Source organism: Notothenia coriiceps, unplaced genomic scaffold, assembly GCF_000735185.1.
Source record: "Notothenia coriiceps isolate Sejong01 unplaced genomic scaffold, NC01 NC01_scaffold00035361, whole genome shotgun sequence".
NCBI classification, from domain to species: Eukaryota; Metazoa; Chordata; class Actinopteri; order Perciformes; family Nototheniidae; genus Notothenia; species Notothenia coriiceps.
In genome coordinates, this window is record NW_011368062.1 from 19,220 (window position 1) to 29,429 (window position 10,210).

General features: G+C 40.0%; 1 protein-coding gene across 1 annotated transcript; it reads left to right on the forward strand.

Moving 5' to 3' along the window:
* The first annotated feature begins 559 nt into the window (after positions 1 to 559).
* LOC104962797 (homeobox protein Nkx-2.3-like) lies at positions 560 to 3,146 on the forward strand. Its single transcript, XM_010791297.1, has 2 exons — positions 560 to 938; positions 2,509 to 3,146. The coding sequence occupies exons 1-2, from the start codon at positions 572 to 574 to the stop codon at positions 3,144 to 3,146; spliced, it is 1,005 nt and encodes a 334-aa protein (XP_010789599.1). The 5' UTR covers positions 560 to 571.
* The last annotated feature ends 7,064 nt before the right edge of the window (positions 3,147 to 10,210 follow it).

Consider the following 10,210-nt stretch of genomic DNA (forward strand, 5'->3'; position numbering starts at 1 on the left):
CATAATAGAGCACATTTATAGATGATCTTTTTGCAATCAAAGGTTAAGACTCACAAAGTGATTTTTGTATCAAAATGCGTGCGTTAGGAAGAGAGTGGAGAGGAGTGGGGGTCAGTAGCTACAATTATCTGTCCACCATATTTATATAAGACCGAAAACAAAACCAGTACGTGAACACACGTCACGTACACGCCCCATCTTCCCTCTCTCTCTCCCCCTCGATTTCCCAAATCGCTTCCAGCCTGCACGCACTTTCCGTTTCACACTCACCCCTCCCCCTGACACCAGAGGAGGCAGAGGCGCTCCTTCGTCCCGGTCCAAACTCCACTCACAACGCCCGATATTACATCTGTCAGACAGGAGACCTGCATGGACAAAACCGGAACTAATACCCATGTTTTCGTGCGTTTCACTGCGATGAAGGATTCCAGAGGCTTAACGCACCTCCAATTACGCGAGAAGGAGCTATTAGGCTCAATTATTTGTTAGAGAAAGAGTGCAGGGAAAGGAGGAGTGCATGTTACTCCGTGGGCTTCATTTCCTCGGAGCTGTAGAGCAGGAGCTGGATGACATGATGCTGCAGAGTCCGCTCACCTCCACGCCGTTTTCCGTCAAGGATATCCTGAAAATGGAGCAGCAGCAGCAGCAGCAGCAGCAGGCCGGATCTCTGGAGCTCCAGCACCGGGTCCAAACCCAGCAGTTACCCGGTTCACCTCCCCAGCAGCAGCACTTCCAAACCCCACCGTCCTGCATGCTCGCAGCGGCCCGGGAAAGTCCTTCATTTTCGGACGGAGAGGATAACCTGGCGTACCTGAGCGCGCTGGCGGTGCGCGGAGAGGAGGACCGCGGGGACACCAGCCTCTCCCCGGACATGTACGGGCACCCCGGCCTGCAGGGAGCCAAGCTGGAGGCCAACGAGCTGGAGGAGCAGGAGAGCAGTGAGTTCAAGCCGCTACTGTGCAGACAAAAGGCAACAAAGGAACCGTGCAATAAGAATCAATGCACCATTATCAGGGTTTTACAGAGAAAACACAAAAAAGCGTAAATTATAAATGTGTGTTCCTGATTTGAATGTAACAGTTTTGGTGGCGAGACAATCATTCGCATGTTTAGCAACAATAGCAGCGTAACCTGCAACCTTAACCAAAGTGAAGTCATGGCAAATGAGACACGTTACCTCTTTTACGCATGATGTAGTTCTTACATGTAAATTATAATTTAAAAAAATCTAATAATTGGTATTCATTTAGTATACGTAAAAGGTCATAAAATGTCAAGCAAAAACTGGAAGGAAAAAATAAATGTTGTGTAATTTTCTAAATAATCATGCAGCTATTTTATGGCCAATTATTCCAGTATTTTAATTAGTATATGATCACTTGTGTGACCTTAAAAATGATCCCCACTATTAGTCAATGGCTGTGCACATGCCAAAATCCCTGTTAATATGTTCTAACTTATATAGAGAAGTATTTGTCCTAAGATGCTTACTCACCAAACATTATCCCAGTAAAGAGTTATCCACACGCTGGAGATCCCTAACTCTGAAGGATCCAGTAAAGTCTGTCAAACAGTCTGCAGGGCTTCGTTACGCCAGTCTGTTATGATGTGTGGACCATAAACCGACAATTAGTTTAAAGAGGCTGTAAAAGAAAAGACACCGAGAAGTAGCTCTGATAAACACACCCAGCTCCAACACATGAGATAATTACTCATTAGATATAAACAGTTAAGATACTACTACACTACTTTGTGTACATAATATCTGTCTGAAAATTAAAATTGGCCAACTGTATTTTAAACCAATCCGATTTATTTTGTACTTGTTGCACGGTTTATCCTTTAAAGATCAGTGTCTAACCAGGTGTGAAATTGTCTAATTTATATAATTGTTTTGTAATGTTATGGTAGTTTCTAATTGAAGCTATGGAGATCTCATGTTTGATCCACTTATTAAAGTGTGTGCTGCAGTTTCTGTTCAAAGTCTACTAAGTGCACGGGTTGGGGCATGATTCCTGAGCTTTTCTGTGCCTCTAGCTTAAAGTTTTTACATTTTCAGAAGTTCATTCAGCAAAGGAGATGTTTCTGTTTGAGTTTTAGTCCCGGCAGTGGATATTATTGGATTTATTTTGAACTATGTGATGAGGTTTTTAGTGTTGTAGCCTAGCTTCAGTTGGAATAATATAATCGGCATATTATTGTTTATTTTTCATAATGGTTTCTAAGCTTTTTTGTGTACGCATTCTTGCTTAAAACATATGTTGTCATATCGGACTTTTAATAAAGCTATAGGAGAAGTGTCCTGTTTAAGTTTTGTGGTGGATATTTCTTGGATTTAATGTGCACTATTTAATACAGTTTTTACTGCTAAGACTTCTGCTCAAAAACTACCAAAGGTGTATTAGCTGTACACTGATAACGTTGGAATTACATTGTTTTTTACTTCTGAAAAAACATGTTAGGATTTGAGATTTTAACACTTCTTCCGTGTCCTCCCTCCCTCCCCAGAGAGCTGCGGTCTGGTGTCCCGGCAGGAGACCTCGGAGGGCGGGCAGGCTGACTGTGATCGGCCCGCGCAGAAGCAGCGGAGCCGGCGGAGGCCCCGCGTGCTCTTCTCCCAGGCGCAGGTCTTCGAGCTCGAGCGTCGCTTCAAGCTGCAGCGATACCTGTCCGCCCCGGAGCGAGAGCACCTGGCGTCCAGCCTCAAACTCACCTCCAACCAGGTGAAGATCTGGTTCCAGAACCGCCGTTACAAGTGCAAGAGGCAGCGGCAGGACAAGTCTCTGGAGGCGGTGGGGCAGCACCACCCTCCGCCGCCGAGACGCGTCGCTGTGCCGGTGTTAGTCCGAGATGGGAAGCCTTGTTTGGGGGGAGGGCAGACGTACTCCGGTGCTCCGTATGGATCCAACCCGTATACCTATAACGGATACCCGGCGTATACTTACAACAACCCCGCTTATAACAGCAACTACAGCTGCACATACACCAGCATCCCCTCCCTGCCCCCCTCCAGCACCTCCAGCGCCTTCATGAACATGAACTTGGGAAATGTGAGCAGCCTCGGAGGATCAACACAGGCCCAAGCTCACCAAGGGACATCGGTCGCATCCTGCCAGGGCTCCCTGCAGGGGATCCGGGCCTGGTAGCCTCACCAGAACACTGTATTTCTTTTTTATAAATGGAGCTCTTTTAATTTTGGTCAACACAGGCTTTTAGAAGTGTGTTCATTTGGTCAGAACTCAGCTCCGAAATTAGTATTTTATATTTTATAAAGGATGGGAGTTTGGATTCCTGGTAGCCTTACCAGACCAGAACTGTTTCTTTTTTTGGAGCTCTTGCAATTTGGTTTAACCCACAAGCTTTTAGAAGTGTGTTAACTTGGTCCAAACTTGGTCAGAAAATAGTATTTTATATATAAAGGATGTGAGTTTGGATTCTTGTGTCCGATGACTTGACATTCACTCGTATTTCCGGCTACTTCGAAGCTGGAATAAGTGTGCGTAAAGGCGTGTGGCACCTAAACTGACAACGCTTGGGTTAAAGTTGATGTATTTTTTTCAATTATTATTAGTGCTCTATTTTGGCACTTGGACTGAGGCACAGGGGGGACATTACGCACAAGATTTGCGCATTTCTCCTTATTTGAACAAAAAAGATGGTTCATATTTTTCATGTATGTTTTTAAATGGTATATTGTTAGTCTATGGAGAGATTAAATTGCTTTAAGTGTTGTGGTTTTTGGTTGAAAAGAGAACTGTTTCAGTCTATTTCACATCTATTCAAATAAATCCGAGACATGAGAACAAGGTGCGTTTGATTTTGTAAGAAAACATTTGATCCTCTTATTAGATTTCAAACGTCATGTGCTGACCTGAAACTGTATTTTCTACCTAAATAATTTAAGAAAGAATAATAATTCTCTTTATTATTGCTCCGATTTGGGGTCACAGGGGCGAATCAAATGTTCGCAGTTAAATGTGTCTCGTAAACATATTGGGCAGATCTGCTGCAGGAGAACCTGCTAAAGGGACTCTTTGTCCCGGTGCCAAGCGAAGTGAAAGGAGGAAGTATAATTCTCCATTTGGGGTCCTTTAAAGGACGCGATTAGGCACCTAAAATACCCCAAAAACCGAGCTGCAGCCACGCAAAGGAGTGGGAATAATGGCTCTTATTGGATTGTGGGACAAAAGGTGTGTGGTAGGCAGAGCCGGGCACTCAGCAAAGACAAAAGCGCGCAGGGGCCGTGAGATTGACGTCCTAATATTCCCATTTGAGGGACAGGCAGCGGGTTATTCTGCGCGGAGAATTGGGGACATGGAGGAAAAATGTGGTCACTTTTGTTCCCCTTCAGGGGGCGTTTTTTGTTCGCGGAGAAAGGCTCTCCAAAGGTCCCCAGCCGGGCTGGAGGTGATGGCAGCGGGGAGGCGTTTGTGTGAAAGAAGGGGGTATTATTGCTACAAGTTTCACCATTTATCCCGAAGTGGAGAATTTGAAAGGGGAAGAGGGGGAGTGAGGTTCATGTCCCGGCTATTATTTCAGTTTGAGGGTGTTATTTCAGCTCAGATAGAGGCTATTCTCACAGGTAACAGACTAAATCCTGGCGGGACAAAGACTCTTATAATAAAAACTAAAAAACGGTTAGATGTAAGAGTAGACTAAAGTAGATGTAAGAAATGACAGAAAAACAGGAACATTTAAAGTTTTTTTTCACAGAATCCATGAGTCTAAAGTGAGTATTAATACAAAATAAAACAGAGTCTTGACAGGGATGTTTTAAGAATCTGCTTTTTTGGTTGCAAATGATCCAAAAGGACCAACGATTTGATTCAATTGACCTGTTTTATCGACATTTGAATGTAAACGTGGGAGTCATTCAAAAAGCAAATTTGATCAACCGTATTTGATTCCATCTCTCAAAATGGAAGACGTTGCAACTTCTTTCAGGTTTTCTGTGTAAATTGGACTTTTAGTCTGATGACAAAGAACTCGCTTTGGCCTGCAGTAACATGTTCTGATTCTCAATTAGAATAATAACACTGTAAAAAAAATACTTTAAACCGATCAAAGTTATACAGTTAAACTTCAGAGTTGTAATATTTTGCTAACATTATTCTCACTGTCGCAGCTGCTCAGGGTTGAGCTCCTATAAATAACTCTACATGCTGCTCTTGTCTGTTATTTTATTGGTAAATTGCACTCTAAGTCTGACAAAGAACTCTTTTGGCTTGCAGTAAGTGTTTTTTTTTAAATGGGAGACTTCCAGGACGCTACAAAGCGCCTTTGTTTAAAACCATGCAGCCTAATTAGTGGCGTTAATTAGTCATTACGGATAAATAAGAGCCAAACAAAATTACACGCAAGGAAGGGGGTCAATTTCAGAGCAAATGTGTTTCCTCGGACATAAACCTGCAGACTTATTTGCTGCAATAATTCCCAGTAACAAAGATTATGGTGGAAATGGTGTGTAAATTACGCAGAGGAAGCGTCAATTGCTGTTTTTCTCTGCGCGTAATTGTTCCTCCGGCCTGAGAACGGTCGCTTCCCCAAAAGCCTTTCTGTTATAATTACAGCCACTCAGTGCTAATGTGGGACAGACGCTCCGCCTGAGAGGAACAGCGGGAGGCGCAGAGCTCATTTATTCTGGTTCTTATGAGCAGCTGTGATGACTGACAGGAGCTCAGGGAGGTGGAGAGTAACGGAGTACAATAACTGAAGTACATTTTACTTTACAATAGTACTACACTTAAGTACACATTTGAGGAACTTGCACTTTATTTAAGGGTTTTCTTTCTGTGCCACTTGCAGACACTTGATACAATCTGAATAGTGATATTAATCAAATAATATTTAAGTACTTTTTTAAATACATACACATTTTAAAATCAGACCCTTTACTGAGGAACTTTGACTTTATTTAAGTATTTTCTTTTGAACAGTAATATTAATAAAAATTATAATATGTAAGTACTTCTGCTTAAGTACACATTTGAGGAAATGTTACTTTATTTAAGGTGTTTCTTTCTGTGCCACTTACAGACAAGAACAGAGTAATCAAATAATTAATACTAATACATTTTATTATCATAAGTATGTACTTCTAGTCAAATGTGTACGTTGGATTTTAAGACTTTAAGTATTTCTAGTTTTATTTTTAATCGAACAGCTTTAGTTACTTTTTAGATTTGGATTATTAGCTTATACAAAACATGGAATAAACATGAAAGTACATTTACTCAATTACTACACATTTGAGGAACTTGTACTTTATTTAAGTATTTTTTTTCTGTGCCACTTACCGAGAAAAACAGAATAATAATATTAATAAAATAATGATATTTATGTGCTTCTACTTAAGTCACATTTTAACATCAGACCCTTTACTTAGAGTGATATTTTAAGGATTTTTATTTTTGTATTTAAGAGCTACTTACTTTTTAGATTTAGACTATTAGCTTGTACTAAATATGAATTAATTAACGTTGGAATATAATTATGGGTTAAAATATCAAGCACCAGTCAAATAAAAAATAAAAAATTCAAATATAATAATAATAATAAAGCACTTACACATCAGTAATTATAATTAAATAGATCCTGAAACGGGCCATTACGCACAACGAGTACTTTTACTCCAAGTTGTTAGTGATGGAAAGACTTATATTATAGTGTAGTTATATTTTGAATGCAGTACTTTGACTTGAAACAGAACATTTGGACAGTTGAGTATTTCTGCTTTTACTCGAGTAAACCTTTTATTTCGGCGATATGAGGAAAGGTGATTTTTTTTAAATTATTAACATAAACGATCATAAAATTGTGTAAAAATAAGTGATGTTTCCTGAGTGCATGGAGATTCTTTACGCACATGTTGTTCCTCATCATTAGACTACATTAAAGCTGATTAATTAGCAGCAGTAGGAGGAATAAAGGTTACCATCGGGCTGTTATCGCAGAGATCAGCGCGTCTCTGTGCAGACAGTCGGCCGCAGATTGAGATCAGTCCGCCGTTAACCAGCTGATCTGTTGGGGACAAAACAGCGGTTAGAGAAACAGTGAGCCTCCTGCTAACTAATGGGGATTAACACAGAGTCAACAGAGCTGATAAGCCGAGGCCGCAGGACAGAGACTGATGGAGCAAACAGAGAGGAGACATGGAGGAGACATGGAGGAGACACAGAGGAGACAGGAAGCACCGATACACCTGAGAGAGAATAATACAAACATAATAGTCATCCAAATATCAGAATCAGAATCAGATTTGTTACCAGGTAGGTTGACTCGTAAAAGGAATTTGACTTTGTGTTGGGGTGAATACATAAAAGTAAACAAAAACAATAGAGAACTATTATAAGAAAATATAATTACATGAAAAAATATTAAACATAATACAAAATATATAGTGATATAATAAAATATGCATGATGTAATACAAATGACTCGGTGCTTAGATTATAATGACAACAAATAAGCACATTTGTAGTCAAGTTATTAAATTGAAAAAAAAGACTTAAAAATAACTTCCTTTGCTGAATTTCTGTAAAAGTTTAGAATCAAGTTTATTGCAGGTTAGGTTTTACACATTCAAGGAATACGCTTTGGGTTCTGGCGGTGCAAACATAAACAATATGAGAAAATAAGTTACAATATAGGTCAGACATATAAAGATATTACATATAAGTATTTTTAAAGAATCTATTTAGCATTACAAATATATATTAGAGACAAGTATGTACATATAAATAGTATGGAAAACACTTTAATATATGAACATATATTGCAAGCTAAGGTGTTTATCTGGTACTTTAACGAGCACTACTTTCTGTGGCAAATACTGTATGTTGTGTTGTTGCATCTTTTCCTTTTTAAACTAATTGAGTTCTACCACTGCTACCATAATACTCCTAAAACGATGTAAGTAATACATTCTCCAAAAGGAGAAAAGTCCTGTATTTAAAAACGTTACTTTAAAATGTTTACAGTATCAAAAGTAAAACAATAACAATAATGTCAGAGTTGTACTATTGACATGTTATCATTATTTGTACTTTTAAAGGTCACCTATCATGCGATTTTTAGGCAATAGCATAGGTCTCAGATATATAAAAACATAAAAAACATGAAGTGTTTTTTCTAAAAACTACCAACCAGTCAGCCCATCTCTAAGCCCCATGCCTCATATGCCGCTCTATTTCCCCTTCCTGTTTCAAAAGTGCTGATTTGGGGGATAAAGGCTTTAAAAAAAAAAAAGGTCTGAGCCTCATGCGGGACCTCGGCAGCTAGCTGTCTAAACTAAATAGCTGCGTGATGAAACGCAATATCATGGATTATCAAGGACTATCTCTGAAAACAAGTAATCGCGAGCTCAAAGGCTTTGCTCTCGTTGCGCGGTTTTATCACCCCAACGTGAGTTTCCTTTTTAGCTTTCCCCATGGCCTTCTTCACACAACATGCTCTCCATACAGGTTAGGCTCCTGAGTGTTAGCGATGCTAATGTAAACCACCAGACCATATAACGAGTCCAAAACAGTCGGGCATCATGTTTCTGATAACAACGTTTCTGATGAGGGCCGTGGGTTCAAACATTTCAGCATATTACGCATATCGGACGCAAATCTGGATCCAGCTCCCGTGGTTCCCCCCGTTTTTAGAGATTTGGGCTACGGAGGCAAAAGAGACCGCGGTCTTACTTTTCTGACGCTGCGTGAGTTACCTGACACACGCCCGGGGACAACATGCTTTATGTCTAAAAGAGCATCAGAAAGTTAATTTTGCCATGATAGGACACCTTTAAGTGTGGGTCTATATCTAACTCTAATACAATGGCATCATAGTTTCTAATATTGATTATACATTTTGTATGTAAATTAATCTGTTTTAATAAAAACATATATTTAGTGTCAAATTTAGTATAAAAGCAGGCAGAATCTCAGCCGTTGAAATCTGGCAGAGTAAAGCTCTTTTTTGCTGCATCTGCACCGAGTTTCCAGTAATTAACACGTGTATCTAACTTATGGCCCGTTAAATATTTACCATGCACAAACTGTTTTTATTATGTTGCTCCCGTTGTTTACACTCCACAACCCAACAGCTGGCTGAGCTGCCCATCGCAAACAGGCACACACTTACACTACTTTTACAGCACAGCAGTTAGCACTCCTAGCAGCACACCACACAGCACCCACACCACACACACCACACATCACCACCACACACACACACACACACAACACAAACAGCAGCAACACACAGCACACACACCACACACACCAGCACACACACACACACCACAACAGCACACCACAAACACAATATGTTGCGTCCCATCATTAGTTTTCGGATGTCGAGTTTGGGGAGTGTTTTGAACGTTGTCGCGCACAACAGCTATACTTTGTGATGAGATAAATGCCAACAACATGTAAATCTGCTCTGTATGAAAGTGTTACAATTCTGGTATGGATGTCGTTTTTGCAAATAGTCTACGGCAGTAGCACGGATCAAACCTTCAAGATCACATTAAAAAAAACTCACTTTCATAAACAGTTAGAGTCCAGGGGGTTTGGAAAACAGTGTGGGAAAACGCTAACATTTTTCAAAAAAATAAACTAAATACTACTTGTTATGAAAAGATACATGACTGTGCTCCTAAAAGTTAATGTGATGAAGCCATTTTCTTACCATTAGCCTATATTCCGTACGTAGCATTTTATAAATGTCTTTATATTTCCTAAAACATAGTGAAACATGAAAAAACAGTGTCTTGTGTGGCCAAGAGAAAATAGCTTTTTTTACCCCGAAATGCGTTTGACCTGACTTTAAAAATGAGAGTAGGAGAAGACTTCTATTAAAGAACATTTCACATTTAAGTTGTGGGCACAAAATGAAAATGAGCAGCGACGCTCTTATCAAGTCTCAACCTCCTGGCATTAAGTTCAAATTCTGTTTTACATTTCTACCTGGAGTGTTTTCGCTTTAATCACTAAAACCCTCCTGGTTGCTCCTTCGTTCCCCCCCTTACTTTGGTGTTTCCCGGTCAATTTTTGGACGCGGTCCTGTTTTAACTGCCTATTACATTAAGCACAAAAACCATAATCGTCACCAAAATTTCATTTAAACACCCCTTTCAAACCTGTACATATTGTACAGCACTACTGGTATACACCTGAAGAATGCAGTAAACATACAAAGAATAGACACTGAACTGTATTCACGT